Below are 26,994 nucleotides of genomic sequence, written 5' to 3' on the forward strand. Positions count from 1 at the left end.
CCCTCCTCCCTCTCCACCCCTCCCCCTCCCCTCACTTGCCCTCCTCCAGGACTTCAGAAGACCAGGAAATTGTGGGGGAGGGTCCAGGGATGAGGAGCTGGAGTGGGGATAGAAAGGGGAGTGGGCCCAGTGCTGGGAAGGGAAGGCGGAGCCAAGGTGCAAGGGGCACAGCTGGGTCAAAGGACAGAGACCATAAGAGAGGGAGAGACAGAGAGATGGCGAGGGAAGGGGGACACAGAGACAGAAGGGAGGTCCAGGTCAGAGAGAGAGAGTTTTAGATATATGGAGGGAGATGAGAAGACAGAGAGGGATGGAGAAATAGATGCCTAGACAGAGAGGCACAAAGGTCTGGGGAGAAATGAAAGGAGGGGAGACACATTCAGAGAAGAGAGATGGGAAGGTGGAGGGGCAGGTAGGGGGAGGCAATGGGAACCACTGGACTCGGAGGGAAGGGAGAGGGGAGAGAAGAAAGGCCTGCAGTGCGGAGGGAGTGCAGCGAGGGCTCCCTTTGAGGCCTCTCCCATCATCCTTAGTGAGGTCCCCATTTCCCTGGGAGAGGGGGCATTGTCCTCCCATTCAGGGTCCTGGGGCACGTGGGGGGGGGGCAGTGTGTTTTGGCTGCAATTCATGTTGGAACCAAAGTAAATAAACACACCTCACCCCACCTCCAAATTGGGAAGGGAGGAGGCTGGGAACTGAGAAGTCTGGTTCCTGAAGGAGGCGGCTGTGGCCCAGGCCTCCTGGTCCTAACAGAGCAGAGGACCGGGGCCTGGACTCCTGGGTCTGGGGGAGGAGGGGCTGGGGTCCAGGTTCTTGGGTTAGGCCGCTGCCTCCCTCAGTGGGGCAGGGTCCTGGGACTCAGACCTGCAGGTTCCTGGGGGTGAAGCTGGGGGCCTGGATGCCTGAGTCACCATGGTCTCCCCTCCAACAAGCCTGGCGGGGTTGGAGGTGACTCAGTGAGGGAAGCAGCATTAGAGCCGGGTGGGGTTCCCAGGACGGGTGTCACCCCAAAAATGTAGGAGGCACTGGAAAATTGGGGTGTCACCTGCAGAGAAGGTGGTGTCGTCACCCCACTGGGCATGGGGTGATGGCAGGTGGAGCACCCTGTTCCCCGGGGATCGCAGCTTTCCCCCAACCCCCTGGTTCAACACAGCAGGTCCCAAGCCTTGGTCCCCGGCCCCACACGGGTGGCTGCTGTCCTTGCCCCAGACTTGTGGGCAGCGCTCGGCATCTTGCCTGCGTGTGCCCATCACTCAGCCGGAATCTGAATGTCTGTGGAGCTCTCTCTCCTTCTGTTTCAGTGTCCCTGTCCCCCCATCCCTGCATCTTTGTCTCCAGCTCTGAGTCTCTTCTCTTTCTTTTCGCACCTCTGCCTATGTTTCCAGATTTCTCTGGTTCTCTGTCCCCCCACCTCTGAGTCTCTCTCCACCAAACTCCATGTCTCTTGCCCTTCTGCAGTCTTGGCCTCCTACCTCAGCATCTCCCCCTCTCCAAGCCTGCTCCGTGGAGGCAGCCACAAGCCTCCCCCTCCCCCAGCCGTCAGACCATGGGGTGCAGGTGACTCAGGGTCAGTCATCTCTGAGGACCCTGGGGCTTCCAGTATGACAACCGGAGCTGTCCTCCAGTTTCCTCTCCCCACTCTTACACCGCCTGGGGCAGCAATTAGATACAGCAACTCATGTGGATGAGGAAATAGGGACTGGGGAAGTTGTGAGGTGGCCTGCTTAGGGGGGAGGGGGAGGGGGAGGGGGGGGGGGGGGGGGGGGGGGAGGGGCAGGAAGAGGAGAGGCCTGGGGGCTGGAGTGACCAGGCAGCGTCTCTAGCATCTGCTCTCCTCCCCCTCAGATAGGGTTGCCTGATAAAGTGCAGGATGCCCAGTTAAATTTGCATTTCGGAGAAACAGCAAATATTGTTTTTATTTTTATTTTTTTAAATATATTTTTATTGATTTCAGAGAGGAAGGGAGAGGGAGAGATAGAAACATCAATGATAAGAGAGAATCATTGATCAGCTGCCTCTTGCACCCCCCCTACTGGGGATTGAGCACACAACCTGGGCATGTGCCCTTGACCAGAATCGAACCCGGGACCCTTCAGTCCATAGGCCGACGCTCTATCCACTGAGCCAAACCAGCCAGGGCAGCAAATACTGTTTTAGTATAAGCATGTCCCACACAATATTTGTGATATACTTATACTAACAAAAATTTGTTGTTAATCTGAATTCAAATTTAACTGGTCATCCTATATATACTCTGGTTTCTCTTCAGACCATATAAATCTTTTGCCTTTTACAAATTTAACTGTGCATCCTGTATTTTTATTTGCTAAACATGGAGCCCTACCTTCAAAGACAGAAGAATCCAAGTACCTGGCCCCCTCTTTTCCCAGAACCCAGGATTCTGGCCCCCAGCCCTCCCTCCTCAGGCCCCAAGAGTCCAGGTCCCAATCCCCCTCCGCTCCGCCCTAGAATCCATGAATGGGACACCCAGCCCCTTCTCCCCAGAATCTAGGCGTCCAGGCCAGGTCTGGGTCCAGTTGCCCAACAAGGGTTTCATAAGGCGGGTGGTGCCATCCATGGCCTGGTGGAACCAGTCAGGCTGAGCGGGCAAGTGAGGTGGCCAGCCCCCTTTCCATCCTAAGCCTGCTGCTTCCTCGAGGGCCAGCCCAGGAACAGGGAGCTCTGGGTGGGTCCCTGTGTCTAGGTTTTGGTGTGGTGTGTGCCTCTGTGGGTGCTGTGTCTGTGGGGATTGTCTCTGTATGTGTCACTTTGTGTGTGTCCCTGTGTTCTGGGGTGTGAAGGGGTTTTTCCTATTTGTGTGTTTCTATTGGCTTCTCTGATTCTACTACCCACTGTGCGCCTGAGTTTGGGTGTGGTCTCAGCTGTCAAGGTTCTGTAATTCTGACTGGATTAAGGCTGGCATTATTTATTGAGTGGTAGCCTTGCGCAATGGACTAAAAACCTGAGTTTAAATCCTGATGGCCTCTTACTGGTTGTGAAATGTTGAGCAAATAAATAACCTGTCCTGGACCTCCAATTTCCATCTGCAAAATGGGTTGTCACAAGTAGAGTTTTTGAGAGGATTAAATGAGTTAATTCATGTAAAGTGCCTAGACTTGTGCCTGGCACATAGGAAATACTTTTTGTTCACGGTACTGATGATGATGATGATGATGATGATGATGATGATGATCTGTTCGAGTTGCTGGGGATACAACAGTAAATGAAACCAAGTCTTAGTTCACAGTCCGCGTAGGAACTGGCTGGATGTCCATCAGTGACCGGCATGTAACTGCATGGTGTGGGTATCTGTGTTGCATGTGGGATAGGCTATTTCTGGATGTGTTGTCTGCAGGGATTCTGTGATTTTGTGCCTATGTTTATGTTGGTAGGCGATTGCATGTGCTGTGTGTGTGAATCTCTGATTGTGTGGGTGTAAATGCAAGATTACCTCAGGCACGTGTCGTAAGGGCACGTGTTCTGTGTGCTCTTGCATTTCTGACTCTGAGGTGCTAGTACTGTGTCTTATCTGGGGCCCTGCGAGGTCGGCACCTTCCAACGTGAGCCTCAGTTTCTCCCCAGTGGGTTGGGGGGTCCAATGGCTTTGCGAGAAACACCCGGTGAAAGGGAAGGTGGGAGGAGGTGAGGGAGACCAGGGGGCGGCTGAAGAGTGAAACATGTTGGGGACACGAGAGATGGCAGGCTGGGGCCAGAAGAAGAGATGCAGAGAGCGATGTGGATGTTGTCCATCCACTCCATTAGCACTGGCTGAGCCCCTGGCTGAGCCAGGACTCTGGTGGGCACTGGGTCAAGGTCTGGGGGAAAGTAGAGAGACCCAGAGAGTGAAGACCCACCAGCAAAGTTGTTGCTGCTCCGGGTGCCTCATCTGTCTCCACGAGGGACTTGGCAATAGTTCTGAGTGATGGAGACTCAGCGATGGAGAGGGACAGAGAGGGCCCTGCCCCTCCCCAGTCCTCTCTGAGGTCTGATCTGTCCAGATCAAAGAGGCTGTGAGGGAAAGACTCCTCCCAGGCCCAGGGCACCCCCATGAATCATTTTCTTATCATCTCCTAATAGGATAATGACACAGCTGCTCCCTGTAATCACTATTTTTGACCCCAACCAGGCCAAATGCCCAGAGCAAGAAGGGCTGGACGGCATGGTGTGTGGGAGTCAGGGTAGGAAATACCCAGAGTCCCCATCTTGGTCTTTCCTCCTCCAGGACCCAGGAGTCTTGTCCCCTCAAGGCCCCGGCAGTGTCCTGGCTCTCAGCTCTTCTCCCCTGCCCCCCCTTATTTATCTTTTCTTCCCTCTCTGGGTCTGTGTTTATCTGTTTATCACCATCTGTGTTTTGTGTCTCTCCTGTCTCTTTACATCTTGATTCTCTCTCCCTGGGTGTCAATTTCCTCACTTGTAAAATGGGGATTATAATAATAATCCAATCTCTTAGATCTGTTATGAGGAAGATATGAGATAATTGTGTAAAATGCTTAGCACAGAACCTGGGCCACAGTAAACTCCATTCAAGAACTCTATCATTAATTTCAAAATCTTAATCTCTCCATTCCTATCTATGCTTTTCTTTTCGTCTCCACGGGAGTTTCAAGTCTCCTCCCACTCTGTGGGTTCCTTTCGCAGACAGCACCCTGCCCCTGACTTCCCTTTTAGGGACGAGGAAAGGGCATATTGAGGTCAGAGCTTCTCCTAAGCCTCTACATCATCTCTAGTCAAGCCCCACCTCACAACCCAGAACACTTGCCTGGGGACAAGCCTGGCTCCAATCCCATAAGGAGCCACATAAAATACTGAACTTCGAATCTGTCATCCGTGGGCAGGCCAGTGACTCTTGGGACCAAGGAGTCCCCATCCCTAGACCCCAACCTTTCAGGTTCCCAGTTCCCTCCTCCCTCAAAATCCAGGCGTTCAGGCTCTCAGACCCAGAAGTCTAGGCCCCTAGTTACTCCTCCGCAATCCCCTCCTCCCTCTGGCCCCCAGCCTCCTCACGGAGGGGCGGGGGGCGAGGGAGGGCTCTCAGTCTCCATCCTTCCTTAGGACCCAGGGTCATGCCAGCGAACAGTCGAGGTTCCTGCAGCCAGAAACCCCACTGACTTCTCTCTTCTGCAGTCAAACACGCTCTCAACTACCTCCCGGGTTGTTTTGCCAGAGGCGGGTCTGACACGGAGCCCAGCTGTGATAAGCTACTCGTGACATCATTCACTATTATCCAGCCGATAGACACTCGTCTCCTACTAGCCTGGGCCACTCAGAGCGCGTTCCTTAGTGGGCGGGGCCCCGCGCGTCCTGCCAGTCTGCCAATCGGCGGGGCACCGGGGGGAGGGGGGGAGTCCGCGGGAACTGGAGGAGTCCGCGGGAACTGGAGCCGGTGGAGAGGGCAGGCTCTGTGGGTCCGGCCGGGTGCCCGTGTTGGGATTCTGGACTTAGCTCGGGGGGAAGCAGTGGGCGTGGTGAGGCTTGAAGTGGAGTTTAGGTGGGCCCCGCCCATTTTGCTTTCTTAGAGAAACTGAATCTCAGATTCTTCCGTCCATTCCATTTCTCCCACCCTAAATCTGATTCTTCTTGTCTGCACCTCTCTGCCCTGCCCACCGGTCCGTTCAGTCCTTCCTACCTTCATTGATTCTCTCACTGATTTCCTCATATAACCCCCACACCACCCATTCACACTTTCACCCACCCATTACTTAAATATTTCCGGAGGCTTCCAGTGTGCCAGTCTTCATGCTGGGCAGTGGTGGTGACCAAGATGAGTCAGGCCTGGGTCAGATGGCAGAACAGACGCACACAGTGATGTGCAGGAATGTGCAGAGGTAAGGGTCTTTTGGGGTTTGGTGAGTCAGGAAAGGGTTTCCAGAGGGGCCATTGCAGCTGGATCTTGGAGGAGCAGGAGGTGCCAAGCAAGGGTGCAGGACAGCCTGTGGAGAGGGCATCTCAGCATGAGCAAAGACAGGGAGGCATGCAAGAGTATTACTGCCTGGCCCAGCCGGTAGCTCATTGGTTCAGCGTGGACCTATGAACCAGGAGGTCATGGTTGGATTCTGGGTCAGGGTACATGCTCGGGTTGCAGGCTCAAACCCCAGTAGATGGTGTGCAGGAGGCAGTTGATCAATGATTCTCTCTCATCAGTGATGTTTCTCTCTCCCTCTCCCTTCCTCTCTGAAATCAATAATATACAATATATATAGCATTATTGTCTGTAGGTGCCCAGGCAGAAGGCCAGTCAGACTGAAGAGGATGAAGAGGTGGACAGAGGCCATGCTGAGGAGCTTGGACTTTGTTTGGGGGGCCAGGAGCAGGTATTAGGATGCCATGGAGGGTTTAGAGCATGGGAGGACTGAGTCAGAGCTAGAGCCAGAACTGGAGGAATAAGACTGGAAGCCAGTAGCCCAGAAGGTGGATTGTGGAGAGACTCAGGTGGGAGAGGAGGGAGCCTGGATTAGGCCAGAGGCTGAAGGGAAAAGGCAGGAGGCAGAAAGAATAGATGAGGCTTGATGGGCTATGGGGTGGAGGGGTTGTCCAGGACAAGAACAGTCCTCTGGCCTGGTGGGCTGGGGGAGGATGAGATAGGGACAGGAAAGAAGAGCAGGTTGTTGGTGATGACTGGGCAGAGATGAGCAAGGGGTCCAATGAGCTGGACAAGAGGATCTGTGGCTCAGGCCAATGGGTCTGGATCTGCAGGGAGAGTTCTGGGCTATGGCTCCCTCCCCCTGAATCAGAAATCATTGGATGAATGAGGGTCTCTGTGATGTGAGGGTCCTCCTCTCCCCATCTCTTCAGGAAACTGCTTTCTTGTGTTTCTGCATCTTCCCTCCCTCCCTCCCTCCCTTCCCTGGCAGCATGAAAACATATTCCATCACCTCTAAACACACACACACACACACCATGAATTAGCTTTCATCCCTTTTATAGCTAAAGACTTGTACCCACCAGCTCAATATCTTACCTTCTACTCCATCCTCACCCCTCCACATCTGGCTGCCCACCTCCCATGGCCCTGCAGCAGCTCTGTACAAGGTCATCAAGGACCACCACTCATTGCTGAGGCCTGAGGGTAACATTTGGGTTCTCATCTGACATAGACACCCCCCCAACATCCCCTTTGCTCTATATCCTCTTCTTTCCTGGTCAGCTTCTTCCCTCTCCAGCTACTTAGAGCCCCCCAGGCTGCCCTTTACTGAGGGCCATGGTCCTCAGGGCTCTGTCTGTCTGTTCCAGCCTCTGCTCATCCCACCTGCCCCTTCTTCCTAGAAAGGTTCCAGTCCCTCAGCTTCAGTCAGAAGTGAGTAGCCAGCCTACTCTCCTGCATGTCCCTCTGGATAGTCTCATTAAGACTTTTTAAAAAAGACATTCCCCACTTTTATTCCTTATCTTCTCTTTTTAAAAAACCCAACATTTTAATTAATTATTTATTTTTATTGACTTCAGAGAGGAAGGGAGAGGAAAAGATAGAAACATCAATGATGAGAATCATTGATTGGCTGCTTCCTGCATGCCCCCACGCCCACTGGGCATGGAGCCCAAAACCTGGGCCTGTGCCCTGACAGGGAATTGAACCATGACCTCCTGGTTCATGGGTTGATGCTCAATCACTGAGCTACTGGCTTGGCTCATTAAGACCTTTTTGATCTTTCTGTGTGCAAAATAGCCCTCCACTCCCTCCAACCCCCTCACACACATGAGCCTCCTCCCAGTAGAGACAGCCTAACTGTCCACCTACTGCTCTGGCCAGACCTGAGTTTCATTGTAGTCCCCTTATTCTCCTGTCACCTCTGTTCTACACTTAAGTTTTGTTCATCCAACCTAAGTTACGGCTGGCTCTGGTATCTGCTCCACCCCTACTCCCACGCCCTACCCTCCATACCCTCTGCCCCTTCTCAGGTCTTGTCTTCCCTGGCTCCATCCTCCTTTGCCTCCAGGGCTCCATTCTTGCCCTTTTCAGTGCCACAAGCTGATCCCGTCCTCCCCTGCTCAAAGCCTCTCACTGCCCTCCGGTTATAGTCCAAATTGCACGCCAGGTCCTTCAGGATTGCTCCTGTTGACCATGCCATGTCCCTCAGGCCACTCCCCACTTTGCACCAGACCTTCTGTCGGGCAGAGGCCTTGATCACTGTCCACTGGCTCTGACAACCTTGCATGTTTCATCTGCTTAGCAAACTTGTACTGCCCTAGCTGGTTTGGCTCAGAGAATAGAGCATTGGCCTGAGGACTGAAGGGTCCCAGGTTTGATTCCAGTAAGGGCACATGCCTGGTTGTGGGCTCGATCCCCAGAAGGGGGCGTGCAGGAGGCAGCTGATCAATGATTCTCTCTCATCATTGGTATTTCTATCTATCTCTATCCCTTCCTCTCTGAAATCAATAAAAATGTATTAAAAACAAACAAACTTGTGTTCATCCTTTAAGGCCAATCATGGATCACCTCCTCTGTGAAGCCCTCCCTGACTACTACAGGTGGAGTCCTTGATGGGGGCTGTGACAGCCTGTGTTTGCATCCATTCTCCATCCTCCATCCTCCCTGAGTCCCTTGAGTGTAGGCTGTGGATTGAAACCATCCCTGCTCCAAACCCAGAGCCTTCAAAAGGGTGAGGTCACAGAGTCTTGGCTGAGGGACTGAGTGACTGTCACAGCTGGGCAGAGCTGGGGCCTCCAGAATTTTGGGTGACCATTTTGTGTCTGGTGTCTTGTTAGCTTTGTTCCACTTCTCTCTGGGGTGTGGGTTTCCTTCTCCTGGTGGGCGCTGGGGTGGGGTTGAGAAAGGGAAGTAGCTAAGAACCCAGAGTCCTCCGGCGCTCTACCTGGATCAAATCTGTGGGGCGGTGGATCTCTCTGCACCCGAGAATCCAGGCCCACAGGCCCTCCTCCTTCAGAATCCAGAAGTTGGTCCCTCACGCTTCAACTCTCCAGTCCTAGGTTTCTCATTCCCAGCAGCTGAGTCCGATGCTGCCCCCTGATGGACAACCCCGCCCCCATTTGCAAGAGGCCAAACTAATTAAGTACTTTTATTTACAAACAAAAACAAACCCACCCGCAGGTAGGGCCAGGCCCCGCCCCAGCACCGGTTGCAGCCGCAGTGGAAGGCAGTGGTGGAGTACAGGTCCAGCTGTGACTGGTCTGCGTGCGCCCCTTCCTCCAGGCCAGGGTTTCACTCCCGGGCCTCCCGCACCGTCCGACTTAAGGCACAGCCCACCCCGTCCCGCGGCCCTCCTCCGGGGCAGATGCAGTACAGTATTCACGAAGAGGCTGCCGAGGCAGGTGGGAACAAGAGGCCTTTAGTGCCGCCCCCCACTCCCCGCCCCCCTGTACCGCGCGGCCTGGCTGGTCCGAGGCTCAGACCGGTGCGGCGGGCGCGGTGGTGCCGGGCGGAGTGAGGACCAGGCGGATACGCTCCACACACAGCGCGGCGGCCTGCCGCGTCTCCCGGCACAGCGCCGCCAGGCTCAGGAAGCCGTGCGGCAGGTCCTCCACCACGCGCAGCGTCACAGGCTTGCCCAGGCTGCGCAGCCGCCGCGCGAACATGACGGAGTCGTCTAGCATGGGGTCCAGCGCACATGCCTGCGGGACAGTGGGGGTGAGGGACAGGGACGCGTGCGTGAACCAAGGGTGTGTGTGTGTGTGAAACACGTGGACAAGGGGACAGACAGAGGAGGGAGACATGGGAGGCCAGAGGAGGGAGAGGTGGAGGGATGGTGGGGAGTTGCAGAATGAGTTTAACTGGGCTCCCTGACCTCTGCCGGCTTCTCCTTCCCCCAGGACCCACTGTTCCCTTCTTCCCCTGACGCTCCAAGCCCTGTGGCTGCCCCACGGTCCCATGGTGCCTAGCCAGATTGCAAAAGAAAACTGCAGCCCTGACTCCCTTCCATTCTTCCATTGCCAGGCGTTCCTTCCTGGGGGCATAGCTGTCCCTTGGGGCCAGGCTACTGACCTCCCCCCTCCCGGGAGCTCTCATCCCACCCACCCTCCTCGCTGCTCCCTGTCTGGCACTCACCACGATGTGTACAGGCGGTAGGGTCTGCAGCATGCTCTCAGGTGCCAGCAGTGGTGACATGAAGGGGTTCTTGGCGATGGGCGATGAGTAGATGGGCATCTGAGTGGGGCCTTGGCTGGAGCGCCTCGGGCGGAAGCCCTTAGGGAAAGTGGCACGAATTCCCCGGCCTCTGTCCTCGGGGCTCAGCTCATCTTGGGCCTCAGCCTCCTCTGATGTATCCTCACGCTGGAGTAAGAAGTTGACGTCTGAGGACTTGGAGGGACCAAGTGTCTCCGCTGACAGGGACAGCTCAGAGGTGCCTGATGTCTCGGAGCTGCTCTTGAGACTCAGGTCATGCAGTGTCAGGTTCTTGAGGGAGTCCGTGCCCTGTGGGTCCTCAGGCTGGTCCAGCGCTGCTTCAGACACACTGCGCCGCATAGACTCTGCAGGAGGAGCAGGGTCAGGGCCAGCTGGGGCTGCAGGTTGGCCAGCTGTGTTGGTTGGGTGTGTGGGAGGCTGGCAGGGAAGGTCACAGGAAAGGCAGAGACCTCTGGAGGAGCAGTTGCATCCTAGGGCTGTGGAGACCTGGAGTGTTCCCCCAAACACCCTCCTTGGGGTGGGGAGTGGGAACTCAGGTGCCCAGGCTGCAACTTCAAGGGAGAGGCAGAAAGAGTTGTGTGGTCCTGGAAGTGGAGCCTTGTTCTAGTGGAGGGGTGTGTGTGTGTGGTGACTGGGAAGGTTAAGAGCAAGTCACTTTACCTCTGGGAGTTTCAGTTTCCTCATTTGTACAAAGTGGATAAAAATAATCTTTACCTCACCTTTACCTCCGGGAGTTTCAGTTTCATTTGTACAAAGTGGATAAAAATAATCTTTACCTCATAGGAGGTGCTGAGGATTCAGTGGGATAAGATATTGGATTAAGTCCTGTTTTATTACCAGGCCTGACACCCTGTTCCAGCAGCCTCCTGGCCCAGCAGTCTTTTTATGGCTGTTTGACACTGAGGGTATGAATGGAGCAAAGTGGAATAAGGCCCGCAGGTCCACATGGCTTTAAAGGAGGCTAAAGAGGGAGCTAAAAAGAGTCTTGGGCCCTAACCGGTTTGGCTCAGTGGATAGAGCGTTGGCCTGTGGACTCAAGGGTCCCAGGTTTGATTCTGGCCAAGGGCATGTACCTTGGTTGCAGGCACATACCCAGTGGGGAGTGTGCAGGAGGCAGCTGATCCGATGTTTCTCTCTCATCGATGTTTCTAACTCTCTATCCCTCTCCCTTCCTCTCTGTAAAAAATCAATAAAATATATTTTTAAAAAAAAAGAGTCTTGGGGCATATTAGATTCCCAGGGATCCCACACCTGTAGCCACATAGATCTACTGCCAAAATGTCCATTATGTTCTTCAGTTTTATCCCTTGCCTTTGAGTGACCATGCAACAAGTACCCAAATGATACTACAGATGTGCCCCTGGCCTATCTTGTGTGCCCACCTTGGCCTCAGGTCCCTTAATTTTATCAGACCCAGGATGCTATTTATCACTAGGGCCAAGACCTATATTTTTCAGTCTTTATAAATCCATGGAGGCAAAATGCAAGATATAAAAATAACTGCATTAAGTGCTCTGTGACCCAAGGGTCACTGGAACAGAACTATTGACTAGAGTCATAGAGTCCAGCTAGTCAGGGGTGCTTGCATCCTCTAAGACAGTGGTTCTCAACCTTCCTAATGCTGCGACCCTTTAATACAGTTCCTCATGTTGTGGTGACCCCCAACCATAAAATTATTTTTGTTGCTACTTCATAACTGTAATTTTGCTACTGTTATGAATCGTAATGTAAATATCTGATATGCAGGATGTATTTTCATTGTTACAAATTGAACATAATTAAAGCATAGTGATTAATCACAAAAACAATATGTAATTATATATGTGTTTTCCGATGGTCTTAGGCGACCCCTGTGAAAGGGTCGTTTGACCCCCAAAGGGGTCTCGACCCACAGGTTGAGAACCGCTGCTCTAAGAGCACCTACTGTGTACCAGTAGGTATTTTGCTGGGTGCTTGGAATGAATGGTGCATGCAGTCCTTATGAGGCAGGCACTTCTACTGTAGTCATTTCACAAGGAACAAAGCAAGGCTCACATCACCCAGCAAGTACCTGGTATAGTAGGGAGTTAGACTGGTGGTGTCTGCAGGGGGCTCTAGGGGCTGTACCTGTTACCTTTATCCTATAAGAAAAACTCCAGTGCTCAATGGTCCATGTGCCTAAAATGCAAATCCCTTTTGGTTTTGTGTATATTTATTTGCATCCATTTGACTATCCTAAAAACCAAAACTTAATTTAAAATAAAACAACTAACTGGAATAATTTTCTGAGTATTCATATACTTTTGATATGCATTCCTATTACCCAGAAAATAGTTGATTTATGAGAGATAGAAAATAAGTTGAGTTGGTTATGCTTTAAAATCCTTAACATGTTAAAGGTGAGACAAAATGGATTCCTGGATGGAAGTGACTTTGGGCTGCCTGAGTGTCCTGCCACCCACCCAAGGCTGGGAATCTCCTCCTCTTCCCGAGGTCCATCCAGTTTGCTGATCTCCCTGCCCTAGCCTCCCAGGTTAGCTTCTGCAGCAGGGATATTGCCCCCACGTGCCTCTGTTTAAAGTCTGGAAAGAATCTAAGAGGGCTGACCTCCACCTGAGGGCCCTCCTGGGACATGCCTTCTGAGCATTTACTGAGGGCCCTTTCTGGGAAAGGCTGTTTGGAAAGTTAAACCATATAGTTCCTGGGACTGAGATGACCTGGGGCCAGAAATCCTTGAATTCCCAGGCTGTGGACTGTTGTGGAAAATCAAGGCTTTGTGGTAGGGACCAGGACAGATACAGGGCAGAACCAGGAAGGTGATCTCTGCTTCCTGAGGGCCTCAGGGCACAGCCTCTTCCACCCTCAGATCTTGTGGTGTGCCAGGCTGTCCCTCCTGGGCATGCTGGATGGGTGTGTGGGGAGGGCTTCATTTACCTGCTATGGGCACTGAGTCTCGGGGGGACTTGCGCCCACTCAGCTCCAGGAAGGAGTTGAGCCACGAGGAAGCTCCCAGGCGGAGGTCCCGGAAGAGCAAGGCTGTGTCCCGCTGAACCAGCCCCATCATGCCCAGTGCCTTCTGGTCTGAGTTGGAGGGGTCCTCTGTCTCCCCACCTGCGGAGTGTATGTGGGGGCTGGGTTGGTCTCTTCTCTTTCTGGACCCAGTCTCAACCCCAGAGCTTCAGGAATCTATGCCCCCGGGAACACAGGAATAGCTGATGGCTTCAGTAGGAGTCTTAGATTTTTGTCCTCAGCCCCTCCTCAGACCCAGGAGACCGGGCTCTAGCCCCTGCCCCTGTAGGCCCTGGGCATCCTGACCCCCAGGTCCCAGCGCTGGGCCTTACCAGCATAGGCACTGACACACTTGGAAAGCACGCTGAGGGGCAGCAGGGGGTCCATGAGGCTCAGAAGGCGGGAGGGAGAGGCGGTGGGCTGCAGCATTGTGGCTGGATAGGCTGCCATGATGCCGTCTGGCACCCGCACCCCGTAGGCTGCTGCCCGAAGGGAGACGGTGAAGCAGAGGTTCCCGCCTGCACTGTCCCCTGCGAGGCATATCCGCTCGCCTGTTGAGCCTGGTTTGGAGAGGGGCTTGGTCAAGCCTGGCAGGGAGGAATACAGCTCTGGTCCAGGAGCATTGGGCTCTCAGAGCGGGGCTGTGCAACCCTAAGGTCAGAGACTGGTAAACAGAGGCAGAGATTTGGACCTATTTGGAGGATAGTGACCAGAGAATCAGGCTGACTCAGGACATGGAGAGGCCTGGAGATCAGGAGGCTGTGAGGAAGCTTGGGAGGCTGGAAGCAAGGTGTGGGTGGGAGTGAGAGGAGAGGGAGGGAGGGGCATCTGAGGCCAGGAAATGGAAGCCAGGGTTCAGGCTGACAAGGGGCCATGGGCTCTGTGGCATGGGCACAGTCCCATCCTGCTCTGTGCCTCCCAAAATGTCGGAAGTGGAATGTCAGAGGAGCTGGAACAATGGGCTGGAGACATGGGGAAACAGGAAAGAAAAGGTCGGAGGAGATAACCACGGGGGAGCTGGGGGGATGGAGTGTCAGGGCTGGAGTGGGGAGGAGGAAGTGGTTGATGGAAAGTTGGGTGAGCAGTGGGGCAATGGGAAAGCGCTGAGGCAGAGATGGAGGAGTGGGCAGTGGCGGGCGGCCAGGTGGCAGAGATGGAAGGGGAGGCAGGGGGTAAAGATTGAGGCTTGAGAAACAAGATGGCTCACTCCCCTGCAGTGTGGGCTGGGGCAGGAACAGAGTGGGTGGCAGTGAGGGCTGGGCTCACCGAGCAGGGCGCAGTTCTTGATGGCCCAGCAGTAGGCGTAGAAGCACTCCTCCAGCGCGCGGGGGAAGGGGGCCTCTGGGGCCAGGGAGTAGTCGATGGAGAGGATGGGGACGCCCAGCTCCTGGGCCCAGGTCTTGAGGTAGGGCTCGTGGGACTTGGAAGTCTGGGCCACAAAGCCACCACCATGGATATGCACGACCAGGTACCGAGAGCGGGGTGCCTGCTGTGGGCGTGGCCAAAGCTCCAGGGTCCGAGGACCCTCAGACTTCACCAGGCTGCTGAGCTCCTCACTGTCCTGGGGGTGAGGGAGGAGGAGGAGGGTGAAGCTGGGGCAGTCTGCCTAGGCCTCCCCCCACCAAGGGGATGTACTCAGAGAGACAGGAGGGGAGCAGGTGTGAGCACTGAGAGTTGAGACAGCATGGAGGGAAAAAAGAAGGGCACCTGGGTGAGGGTGCCCCTTGCTCTGTACCTGTTCCTGGCTGAGGCAGGGGCCCTACCTGTCCTTCACGAAGGTCATAGGAGATGAGCCTGACGAGGACTGGTGCAGGGCCCATGTGGGCCAAGGGGGGTGGGATGGTGACTGTAAGTTTGGGGTCAGTGGTCAGTGGCATTTCAAAGGCCTCCGGTGGCAGGCTGAGCAGGCGGCTTACCCTCACGGTGGCTGATGCCATGTTTGCTAGAGACTGGTGGGAGGAAACAGAAAGGGCACTGGGGATGGGCAGCTTGAGCCCCCAGTTATTCCCTTATGTGCCATCCCTGGGCCTGGAGCCCTGCAGAGACCTGATGTGGTCTCTGGGCCCCTGTGTCCCCTTTTTGTAACAGGTTAGGGCCCTATCAGGCCCCATGCTCACCGATAGCACCTCGATCTCAGTGATATTCCAAAAGGCTTTCCAGAAATGCACGTCCAGGTTCTGAGTGATTCGCTCAAACTCAGCCCCACGCAGCTCTGGGTCGATAGCAAAGCGGCCACCGGTGAAGAGGGAGCTGGCGGCCACACCTGGGGGTCGGGAGGGTGTCAGGAGGCCCAGGCAGGTCAGGCTGTAGGGGCAGGGACAGGGAGGGGGACGGGAGGGCAGGGGTGGTGCAGGCAGGGCCCGGCTGGCCAGGACTCACTGAGGCCGGTTTCGTTGCGTTTGTAGTGCTCCCCAAAGGACACCAGCCCGATGGAGAGGGTTTGCAGGAATGGCCTGATGGCGGGCGTGAACTGTGGAGAGATGTTGCTGTCACCCACTGCCCAGGAGAGGGACTAGGGCAGGCAGGAGTGAGGGGCAGACAGTCATTCAACAAACATTTACTGAGCTCCTACTGTGTGCCAGGCACTGCTCTAGGCACATGCCATATAAAGTCAAGTAATGACTAATGCTTTTAAAGACAATAGGTGGAGGGGACATAGAATGATGACTAGGGGTTAGGCTACTTAGATGGTCTCCAGGAGGGGACTTGAGGAGGGACCCAAATGAAGTGAGGGAAGGCTGTTCCTTGCAGAGAGCACGGAGAGTGCAAAGGCTTTGAGGCGGGCCTTGCTCAGCGTGGATAAGGAAACCTGGGGCCATTGTGGCTGGAGCAGGGTGACTGGGGGTGGGGAGGGCCAGGGTGAGGTCAGAGAAGCAAAGTGGGTTCACATAGGGCCTGAGAAATTTAGATTTATTCCAGATGTGGGGTGGAATCACTGGAGAATTGTGAGCTGGGAGTAAGGTGATGTAGGGATTTCCTGAAAGTCAGCGAGGACAGAGATGAGGTGTGGACAGCAATGGGGATTAGTTACAGGTCAACAGGAAGACAGATGGGAGATGGTCAAAGATAGGGCCAGAGATCTTGAGGCAGAAAGACAGCCAAAGGGGAGACAGTACCTGAGAGAGAAGCCAGGCAGCTTAGGGAAGACAGAGGATGGGGAGACAAGATCAGAGGGAAAAAAGCCACAGGAGTTGGGCACAGGGCCAGCAGGGTTCTTCTGTTCATTCAGCAAATACTGAGCGCTAGGCACTGGGCTGGAGCAGGGGCTGAGCAAGACCCAGACAAGGGAGACCTCTGCTCTCTTGGGGCTGACATTTTACAGGGGGAGGCTGTCCTGCAACAGTTGGGCCGTCAGAGTAGCTGCCAGGCTTGGCCCTCCCCCTGGCCGGGGGCCCAGTAGGCCAGAGAGCACAGGGGTGCCTGGCCACTGTGGCTGGTTGCTGGCTCAAGTGGCCCTAGGATCTCTCTCCCGTGACTTGAAGGTCATGGCCAGTACATAGGGAGGAGCTGGCTGGCCCAGCTGGGCTGATCAATATTTGTGGGTTCAGCTTAGGTGAGGGGGAGTTTCCAGGAACACCCAGGCTGGGTCACTGAAGACGGGCTGCCCCACAGGGAAATGGGGAATGGTGGGTGGGACAGAGGCTGAGAAGCTGCTAACCTCAGCTATCATCTAAGTGGGGGGAGGCCATGAGAGGGTCTGAAAGGGACTATAGATACTCCTGGTGAGGTTCCCTGATGTGGCTGGGGGACTAGGGGATCTGGCACTGACCCCAGCGAGGGGCAATTGGGTCTCTGCTCTGAGCCTGGTGCCCCAAGGGTCCCCCGATTCTCTGAGTCCACAAACTACTTTTCCTATGAATTGGAAGGCCTCCTTGTTGCCTCCCTCTTAGTGCTGAGATGAGCTGTGTCTCCCTGAGAGTGGTTTGGGGTGAGCAGAGGGTAGAAGGCCTGCAGCGGGCAGAAGTCAAGGTCCTAGTTCAGGGAGGAGAGGGGTTGAGACCAGGTTTTCCTGTCACCAACTTAGATCTGCTCCTTGGCCCTACCCTAAGCCTGAAAATCCCGATTTTACAGCTCCTTAGGTGAGTCCAAAAGTCCAGGCAGACCTGGGTACAGTTGAACCTCTGTAAAATGGGGCTCACACCCCTCCTCCTCCCTTCCAGGCATCCAGTGATGCACTTACAAATGGGCCTTTGAGAACAATACTGACTATCCTCTTGGGGGTCTCAAATGATCTCGGGGGCCAAAGAGGTAATATAAAAGAGTGAATGGATCTCCTGAGTATAGGACCATGGAGAACAGTGGGGAACCTGGTGCAAAAGCTATGCAAATGAAAGATTTCTTGCGACATGGTGGATGCAGCCTGGGGGCCACATGTTTGAGGTCCTGGTGTAGCTCTGTCTAGGCCCAGACAGCTTCCCTTTCTGTTTCCGCAGTTTTCTGAACCCATGACCCCTGTGGTTATTCTACACTATTGGGCCAGATGAGGGGCCACCAGATGCCTTCACTGTGGGTCCAGGGTAGGGCAGGGGGCTCACCTGGAAGCCCAGGCAGCGGCCGTAGAAACAGCCCTTGTGCAGGGTGACATACTCGCGCAGGAAGTCTGTGGTGAGTCCTTCGTCGCCCTCGAAGAAGAGTCCCCCTGGCCGGTTGGTGGCCAGCAGGCGCTGGGCGTAGTAGGTCAGAGCTCGGAGCTGGGTGAGGGCGGCCAGGTAGGCCTCGAGTTCAGCCAGGTTGTGGCTGGTACGGAAGAAGATGCTGCGGCGGTTGGAGGCCACGTAGCGTGATTTGTGCAGCAGGTGCGCCATGCAGCAGCGGGCTGTGTGCACCAGGCTGCGGTACCCATTGGCCGGTGTTTCTGCATCCAGGTCAAAGAGGTGTGCCACACCCAGCAGGCGGCCCAGGGCTGGCTCCAGCCCCAGCGCCTGCTCCCGAACACCTGCAAAGACACTTGACAGCCGCCGTGCTGTTTCCCCAGGGCCCTGGCTGGAGAAGAAGGCCATGTTGTCCTCCGCCAGAGTCACCAGCGACTGTGTCATCGTGCGTAAGTCCATGTTGTGTATGAGCTGCAAGGCTGGGGGCAGTGGAGAGGCTCATTAAGCAGGGTTGGATCACACCTTGCTCAGCTGGGCCCTGGGTTCCAGGAGTCCAGGCTCTATCTATCCCCTTCCTCCCTCAGATTCACACATCAGAATCCAACCTCCTCCTTTAGGCCCAACAGTGGAGCCTAGGTACCCAGATCTTTTCCTCCTCAGAAGCCAGGAGTGCAGACCCTCAGCCAGTCCTTCCTCAGGTGTCCCTGCTCTCTCCTATTGGTTCCTTTGCTCCAGTATCTCCTACACCCTAGAGCCTTCCTACCCCTTTTTTTCTTTCAAGGACCTAAGAGTTCAGGCATCTGTCTCCATTTACTGTTCTTGGCCCAGGACTCCTTCTAGGTTGTCTGGACTCCAGCTGGTCCTCTCTCAGGACCCAGATTTTAGGCCCTCGTCCTACCTCCTCAGGCCCAAGGCATTGCCCACAGGCTCTTTCCCTCCACCAGTATTTTGGAGAGTTTCTCTCTCAGCCCACCCATTCCCATTCACCTGGTGGTGTTCCAGGACTCTGGTCCCAAGCCCAATTCTCTTCCTGAACCAAGGAGTTCAGCATTCTAGCCTTACTTAAAACTGAAGAGTCATTCTTGCCCCTTCCTGGCCCCTTAAGTCTGGCTGTGGAACCCCCTCCAAACTCCAGCTCCCTTCCTGTTCCTCTGTGCAGTTCCAAAACTCCATCTCACTCCTCTCCCAGCTTGGACGCTCTGGCCTTTGGGCCTGTCCACTCCGCTTAGATTGAATGGGCCTGCTCTGCTCTTCTGCCTGGAATAATAGTACTCACACTCATCGCTATCATTGACCTTGAGTTCACTCTGTGCCAGATCCTGTGTTAAGAGCATTGTGTGTGTTTTTGTTCATTTGCTCTTGTTAACTCTCTGAGACACAGACAGCCTCAGTTTACGTTTCAGCTATTAGTGGTAGCATCCCATTATACAGGAGAGGAAACTGAGGCTCAGAGGTGTTAAGGAGCTGAAGGTTGCATTAAAAATGATAGAGCCCCAGCTGGTTTGACTCAATGGATAGAGCATCGGCCTGCAGACTGAAGGGTCCCGGGTTCAATTCCGGTCAAGGGCACATGTCCCAGTTGCGGGCTCAATCCCCAGTAGGGGGCGTGCAGGAGGCAGCCAATCAATGATTCACTCTCATCATTGATGTTCCTCTCTCTTCCTCTCTGAAACCAATAAAAATATATTTAAAAAAAAATGGTAGATCCCTGGCCGGTTTTACTTAGTGGTTTGAGTGTTGGCTTGTGGACTGAGGGTCCAGGGTTCAATTCTCAGTCAAGGGCACTTAGAGGACCATAAGAACTGCTTCACGCAGGCAGTTTGAAAATAAAGTTCCAGAGAAACAAAAGCTATATCAGGAGGACAATGGAATTCCAGTGCATCTAAAGGATGGGGTAGCTGATGCCTTCCTGTATAGAGCTACCATGATTCTTACAGAACAACTTATGCCATATATCAGCTGGCTATGGCTTCACTTCCCAAGAAGCGGCGTTGACTTTAGTTATCCTCCCAGCAATCAGGTGGTTCAATTTCATTCAGTAAGCTGAGAAATAACTGAGTTTTCCTTTAGGGATCAATATTTATTGACTTGTACTAACTGCAACCAATAAAGCAGTCTTTAACACGAAAAAAAAAATGGTGGAGCACCCTGGCCAGATAGCTCAGTTGGTTTAGAGCAGTGGTCGGCAAACTGCGGCTTGCGAGCCACATGCGGCTCTTTGGCCCCTTGAGTGTGGCTCTTCCACAAAATACCACGTGCGGGTGCGCACGTACAGTGCGATTGAAACTTCGTGGCCCATGCGCAGAAGTCGGTATTTTGTGAAAGAGCTACACTCAAGGGGCCAAAGAGCTGCATGTGGCTCGCGAGCCGCAGTTTGCCGACCACTGGTTTAGAGCATCATCCCGATATGCCACGATTGCAGGTTCGATTCCCCGGTCAGGGCACACACAAGAAGCAACCAATGAATGCATAAATAAGTGAGCAACAAATCGAATTTCTATCTCTCCCTTCCTTTCTTTCTAATAAACAAACAAAACCCAACCAACCAAACAAAAAACAGACATACATAAAAGGGGTGGAGCAGAATTCAAACCCAGATCCAGAGCCATGTCTCCCTCCCGGTGCTCTGGAGGCTGGGCCTCTCGCTCTGGCCCGCAGAAACTGACCCTCCTCACAATTGAGGGTCCCCCTTGATGGGGATGCCCTCTACTCCAGAGACTCTTCCCTCCTGCAGCCCACCCAGCACCTTGCCTGGCTCCTGGGCTGATGGCCCCCTGCTCCTCCCAGGTGTCTCCTCTCCCTTCCAGGCCCTCGGGTTTGCCAGTGGCCATTTCTCTCTCAGCTGGCTGTGCACTCACCCTTCTAGGCCTCTTCAGAGCTTCTCCGAGACTAGGACTGCTGGACTGTGGGACTGTGGCTTGTGCCAGTAGCAGCCTGGGGCGATAAACCCGGGGAGGGGCCCAGCCTGCCCAGGGTGTGGCCACCGATCCACCTCCCAACCCACAAGGGACAGTGAGAACCACGTGCTGTAAACAGAGCATGGAGCCCAACTCCCTGCCCCCCTGTCAGCTCCCAGCTCCAGTTTAATTCTGCTTTAGAACCTCTAGGAGTACCCAGCCCCCCTCCTCCTTCAGACCCAGGAGTCTAGGCCCCTAGCTCTCTCCGCCCTCAGACCAGGAATCCAGGCCCCCAGTCCCCTTTGGACCCAGTTGTCTTAGCCCTAGTCCTGAACAAACTGTCCCCTCTCACCCAGCCAGGCTGCCCTCCCTCTCCAGGGTGGATTCAGGGAGCAAAGGCCCCATGATCTCAGCTCCTGCCACTCCCATCCCCCCAGGCTGGCCCTGGCAGAGCCAGCCCCAGCTGCTGGGGAAAGAGAGGGTAGCCAGCCCTGCCTGACCCTCCAGGGAGGACAAAAGCAGATTATAGGTATTTCCAAGCCCAGCTAGGGGCCTGAGCCACAGGTCCTATTGTGTGGTGTTCTCACACTGGCATCGTGTACCTGCCAATTAGCCTTCACAGCACATCCTGCTGTGACTGTGCTGTCTACCTCACATGTGGGGAAAGCAAGGCTGAGGGACACATGCTCCTTGCCTGGCCAGCTCTTTCTTTCTTGCCCTTCAAGAAAGAGCTTGTCATCTCCTTGAAGAAGCATTCCCTAACTGCTCATCTCTAAAGGAGATATGCCACCCAGCACTATTTTCTGCCAACATACTTAAATTGTTCTTCCTAGAACCTTACACATTTGCAATTATACATTTGTTTGTTTACATGTGTATTATTTGTCTCTCCCCAGGGGCAGAACCGGGATTTAGAGCCGTGAAGCTTATAAGAACTATGAAGCTTCCATGTGTGGAAGTGGGGCTATTTAGGAAAAGGAATATAAAATCACAAATACAAAATCAGTTACAGGATCTTGGAAGGGAATAGTGCAAATGAGGCCCTGAAGTCTCAGTGTCATTTGCTTGGCTGGAGGTGAATCCTGTCTCTCCCCCTTAAATACCCATCCCCATGAGGGCAGGCCCATCAGGGGGCCTAACACATAGTAGGTGCCCAGCAAATATTTGAAGAAGGAAGAAAAGCCCGAAGAGTCACAGTGGAATGGAGAAGGGGCTGGATGGGAGTTTGGGAGATGACCACCCCTCCCCAGGGCAGACAAAAGATGGACAGACAGAGGCCTCTGGAGGCAACTCTAAGCTTGGTGGCTGTGACAATGGAACACTGGCCCAAACCACTCACCAGGTGATCCTGGATGAGCCTGGTTTCCTCATCTGGAAACTGCACTTGGCCATCCTGCCTGCCCCTGGGCAGCCTTTTCTACAGCTGTCTGTTTGGTGGTTCACACGTGGCCTCACCAAGGTGTGTACTGGGTCATTTTCCTCTGTGGTACCAAATGCTAGCATACTAATCAATTGACTATTTATGTGTTTGCTTTTTGTCTCCCTCATCAGTTTATAGGCTCCCTGATGGCAGGGACTTTGTTTTATTGCTGTACCTGAACCCCTTGCACAGTGCCTGGAGCATGGCCAGCATGTGGTATTTATTGCCTAATAGACTGTGGTTTCCCACTTTATAAACCACTGTTATTTACTGCCCTCCATGCGGTAGGGCTCTTTATTGAAGATGAGGACAGAGGAGACTGGACAGAACAGTGACTTGCACAAAGCATTGGGGAATAGGCCTTCATGATTCTAGGGCTCTGCCCTTCGCCCTGGTCTAGGCAGCTCCCTGGGGGCTAGGCTGGGTGGAGCTGGCAGGAAGGGATGTTGAGATTGCCAGAAACTCGCCAAGAATCCCAGGCAGAGGGCACTGGGGCAGGGGCAGGCCCACCAGGGCCATGGGCGAGGACTGGGACAGAGGTAGGGCTGAAGGGTCCCGTTGTCTGGGCACCAGCCCTTTGCCCTAGAGAGCCACTGGGCAGCTGAATCAGGCCTGGATTTTGGCCCCTGGGGACTGAGCAGGGCAATGGGGGAAAGAAGTTGGGGGGAGGATGGAGGAAGGGCGAGGTCTGGGGCCTGGGAAGAGTAAGGGCTTCTGCACGGGAGATGCCTGGGTACAGGTGAAGAAGGGGGGCCAGTGAGTGTAGCCAGTTCCCCGAGTGTTCCCACCAGAGCAAACTGTACTCTAAGGACTGACTGTAGTGTGCCAGGCACTGATCTCTTTATGTGCTTTATGTGAAGTAACTCATTTATCCTCCCCAGGATGCATGAGGTAAGGACTATTATCACCCCTTTTGGCAGATGAGAAACCAGACCCAGAGAGGTGACGTGCTGCCCAAGGTCACAGAACCAGCAAGGATGGTGGATCTGAGTGTTGTCCTTTTCTCTGTCATGTCTCAGCTGTGTGCTTTCTGGGTGGTCAGGCGTGAGTGTGTCTGAGGTTCACATGTATGTATGTACATACATAGGTTCGGGTCATGGCCATTATATGTGTTTGTGGGTGGGTGTGTTGACATTTTTTCTCAATCTGTGCGTTTTGTTTCTTGGCATATTTGAAGGCATGTTTTTATGCATGTGTCACAGTCTGCGTGTGTTTTTCTCAGCCTGTGAGAGAGACTGTGTGGGCATGTGTATGTATGAGTATGGATATATATAGATATTTGTGCATATCTGTGTGTGTGTGTGTGGTGTAAGCATCACTCCCCATTTGCTCAAGCCAGAACCCAGGGAATCATCCTGGCCATCTCCTCTCCCCATCTAATCCATCATGAAGTCCTGTCCACTCTGCCCCCTAGAAACCTCTGGAACCCGATCCTTTTCCCACCCCCCTGCTCCCATATCTGGATAACTGTAACTCATTACAGTCTCTGATTTTGCCCCTTTCAATCTTTGCTCCACATAGCAGCAAGAGGCTCTTTCTAAAACACACTCCCAACTCTCAATAGCCCAACCCCTCCTCTCAGGAAAAAGCCCCACATCTTGGACATGGTCTCCTAAATTAGAGACCCTCTGGGACCCATGTCCGCCCAGCCTTTCTTCTCCATTATATTTGTGGGTGGGTGTGTTGACATTTTTTCTCAATCTGTGCGTTTTTGTTTCTTGGCATATTTGAAGGCATGTTTTTATGCATGTGTCACAGTCTGCGTGTGTTTTTCTCAGCCTGTGAGAGAGACTGTGTGGGCATGTGTATGTATGAGTATGGATATATATAGATATTTGTGCATATCCGTGTGTGTGTGTGTGGTGTAAGCATCACTCCCCATTTGCTCAAGCCAGAACCCAGGGAATCATCCTGGCCATCTCCTCTCCCCATCTAATCCATCATGAAGTCCTGTCCACTCTGCCCCCTAGAAACCTCTGGAACCCGATCCTTTTCCCACCCCCCTGCTCCCATATCTGGATAACTGTAACTCATTACAGTCTCTGATTTTGCCCCTTTCAATCTTTGCTCCACATAGCAGCAAGAGGCTCTTTCTAAAACACACTCCCAACTCTCAATAGCCCAACCCCTCCTCTCAGGAAAAAGCCCCACATCTTGGACATGGTCTCCTAAATTAGAGACCCTCTGGGACCCATGTCCGCCCAGCCTTTCTTCTTCCCCTCCCTCGATGAGCGACCTCTGTGCTGTAATGTGCTGCTTTCTTGGGCCTCAGGGTTTCTGCCCATTCTGTCCCCTCTGTCCTCCCTGCCCCCCTTGCCCAAGCAGCCATCCATGGGTCCAAAGCCACCTTCTTGGGAAGCCTTCCTCTTACATTATCTCAGGAATTTCCCTCTTGTATACATCGTAGTTTATAATTATATCTGGTTTGTGAGATTATTTGATTAATGTCTGCATCTACAGCTCCAATGTGTCTGTCCTTGCCACCAAGAGCCCAGCCCTGGCCTAAATAAGTGTTCAGTGAATGTCTGATGAACAAATTTGTGTGAATTAAGGTTGGGACACACAGCAATTTTGAGCTCACACACTCCCTGCCCTCAGGAGGCTGGGGGCAGCTATCTCTTTGCCCTCACTGGCCAGGTAAGAAAACCCAGGTGACCTTGTTCCCTCAGAGTCTCAGTGTCATCATTTGGGAAATAAGGTGATCATAATGACACTATTGTCATCAGGTTACTGGCAAGATCAAATTGATGACTAGGACTGCACCAGCCAGCCTGGATGCCCTTGGGGCAAGGGGTGGGGAAATGATTCACCCAACTGAGACCTGGCACCAGGGCAGGACCTCAGGAAATGAGAGGCAAATCTCAGAGCTTGGGGGAATGAACCTTGGTGAGTAGGCGGGCCCATGGATTTGTGAGGACTGGCTCAGCCCTGAGCAGGAAGTCCTGCCCAAGAGGATTCTGACTCCTCATGACAATCCCAAGTGCAACACGATGATTATTGTCCCAGTGTTACAGTTCACGCATTCCTTTACTTATTAATTCAATAAATATTTAAGTGTCTATGTGCCTGGCATAGCAGGCTCTGGAAATGCAGGGTAAACAAGGCAGACACAACCCCACTCTTAGGGAGCCTGCTGTCTAATGGGGGGTAACTGTATTCATTCAAACCTCACAACAGCCCTACAAGTCAGGCACTCTTATCATATCCATTTTATCACTCAAAAAGTTGAGGCAGGGAAGGAAGGAGCCTGTTGCCCAGTGTACCACAGGTTATAGCCTGAAGAACCAGGTCTCCAGTGCCCATGTACTTAACCAAGGTCTGTACTGACTGCCTCTGGGCACTCTGTCCTGCTTGTGATGCTGTTTTGCTATGTGACAGTCAATGCCCTCGGGCAACAGTCTGAGCCTGTCTGAGCCTGCATGTGCAGCTGGAGCCAATTCCAGTTCTATTCTTGACAGGGATGTGCAATGCAGAGTTTGGGGTCTCTGGGGCCCAGGGGCTAAGCCAGTTTCTTGTCTGCACAAGAACTTTCCACAGGCCCTCATTTGGATTGACAAATATTCAAAACTGAGCAAGGAATTACTGCCAGCCCCTGCCCATCTCCGTTGGACTGCCTTTCAGTTAGTAATGTGGCACCCTAGGAACCCGGGCGACAGACCTCCCTTCTCCTGAGGGAGAGCGTGGCAGTCAGAAACCAACCCAGGAACCCCTCGTCCTAGAAGGAGTGGGGTCCCGGAAGTCAGGCCCCAGGGAACGGGGGCTGAAGCAAGCAGGTGACCTGACAAGAAATGGAGGGGCTGAATGAAGGCTGGGAGTACCGGTCTGGCATTGCCCTCTCTGGGGCACCTTTCCTCCTACCTTTCTCTGACTCACTCTTCAACTTCCTCTTTGGGCAACAGCTTATAAACTTCTTCCTTACTATCCTCTCAGGAGTGCCCGAGACCTGAGAACCGGGCGCTCCGACCATTTCCCAGGTGGGAAACACTGAGGGCAGGAGTTGCCCACGGCCACACAGCGAGTGCGGAGCCAGAGCGGGAACTCTGGCCCAGAAGACTCGCATTCAGGACTCTCCTCCCATGACAGCAGCGGAGCGTCCGGCAGTCTCTACGCTGGGGGTACAGTCCGCTCCCAGCATCGCCGCGTTCCCCCGCAGAGCGGCAATGGGCCAGTCCATGGACTCCCCTACTTCTCGAGCCGGTGGGTCAGTCCACTCAGTCCCCAGTGCCCCGCAGGATGTCCAAGGTTCCTTCCGGGCTGTTGCCGGCCCCCGCGTGCTCACCTTTGGCCTTGATTTTTCGCCATCGCCGGCGGCTTTGCCTCTTGGATCTCTCTTTGTCTTTCTTCGAGGCCCGGTCCCCAGGGGCCCCGGCGGGTCCCTCTTTCCCGGCTGACTCCATCAATTCTCCTCAGTTCCCCACGGGGACCAATTCCAAGCCCCACGCCCCGCCCCGAGTGCCAATCCTGTTAACACAACACCGCCGGGCCCCCATACCACCCAATCCTGGCCTTGCTCCGCTCGGGGTCCCGCCCCCTGGACTATCCCGGCCTCACCCCACCGCCGGGCCCCGCCCCCAGCTGCCGGGACCTAAGGACTGGCCCCGCCCCCTCATACGCATCAAGGACCCGCGACCGACAAAAAATGCAGCCCTGGAGGCGGCGCAGAGCGTCCTTCTTCAGTCGGGACTAGTGGGGAGTCGCACGGTTTCTCCCTAGCGCGGAAGCCTCGGTCGGATCACATGCTGGTTCTCAGCCTTGTCCGCCCACTCACCTTCCCATGTGGGGATCCCTTAGAACGCCACCCGGCCCGCACGCTGGCGGGGAGAGCGAGGCGCCACGGAGCCTCCCCTTGAGGACAGGGGGCGGGCCAGGTCCTCGGGCGATTCAAAGTCGGGGCGGGCGCCAGCGCTGGAGGCGGGCTCTGCCTGCGAGCCATTGGAGGAGGAAGCCCTTCTCCCCGCCCCCTGTCTGCTAGTTCTCTCATTGCTCGGTTTCTCGCGGTTCCTTTCTCTACCTTCTCCCTCA

At 54.2% G+C, this 26,994-nt stretch overlaps 2 protein-coding genes across 6 annotated transcripts in view; both read right to left on the reverse strand.

Moving 5' to 3' along the window:
• Nucleotides 1–5,333, reverse strand: part of CNFN (cornifelin) — a 17,624-nt gene extending 12,291 nt beyond the window's left edge. Inside the window, exon 1 of one of the 2 annotated variants that reach the window (XM_014531433.1) lies at nt 3,855–5,333. The gene's annotated coding sequence lies outside the window, so the exon portion shown is untranslated. Of the gene's footprint in view, nt 1–3,020; nt 3,061–3,854 lie in introns of those variants that run through there. The other variant, XM_014531434.1, reaches the window with a different exon arrangement.
• A 3,704-nt stretch (nt 5,334–9,037) lies between these two features.
• On the reverse strand, nt 9,038–26,845 carry LIPE (lipase, hormone-sensitive). 4 transcript variants are annotated; one of them, XM_005883904.2, is made up of 10 exons: nt 26,741–26,845; nt 17,599–18,134; nt 15,443–15,533; nt 15,181–15,326; nt 14,827–15,012; nt 14,330–14,624; nt 13,396–13,623; nt 12,989–13,165; nt 9,998–10,419; nt 9,038–9,564 (listed from the first exon to the last, which is right to left on the reverse strand). In XM_005883904.2, the coding sequence occupies exons 2-10, from the start codon at nt 18,112–18,114 to the stop codon at nt 9,340–9,342; spliced, it is 2,286 nt and encodes a 761-aa protein (XP_005883966.1). In that variant the 5' UTR covers nt 18,115–18,134; nt 26,741–26,845; the 3' UTR covers nt 9,038–9,339. The 4 variants fall into 4 exon arrangements, with proteins under 4 accessions (XP_005883966.1, XP_005883967.1, XP_014386917.1 ...); XM_005883905.2 differs by lacking the exon at nt 26,741–26,845 and adding an exon at nt 26,252–26,476; XM_014531431.1 differs by lacking the exon at nt 26,741–26,845 and adding an exon at nt 25,831–26,160.
• Nucleotides 26,846–26,994: the final 149 nt, after the last annotated feature.

The sequence above is a fragment of the Myotis brandtii genome, unplaced genomic scaffold, assembly GCF_000412655.1.
Source record: "Myotis brandtii unplaced genomic scaffold, ASM41265v1 scaffold803, whole genome shotgun sequence".
NCBI classification, from domain to species: Eukaryota; Metazoa; Chordata; class Mammalia; order Chiroptera; family Vespertilionidae; genus Myotis; species Myotis brandtii.

What these genes read in the sequence shown, in the direction of transcription:
- LIPE (XM_014531431.1), bottom strand. Translation starts at nt 26,032, where the DNA reads ATGCGAGTCTTCTGGGCCAGAGTTCCCGCTCTGGCTCCGCACTCGCTG. An exon ending in GTGTGTCAGTGCCTATGCTG is followed by an intron (nt 13,166 to 13,395) that starts GTAAGGCCCAGC and finishes TACACTCCGCAG; the next exon opens with GTGGGGAGACAGAGGACCCC. An exon ending in TACCGCCTGTACACATCGTG is followed by an intron (nt 9,565 to 9,997) that starts GTGAGTGCCAGA and finishes ACTGTCCCGCAG; the next exon opens with GCATGTGCGCTGGACCCCAT.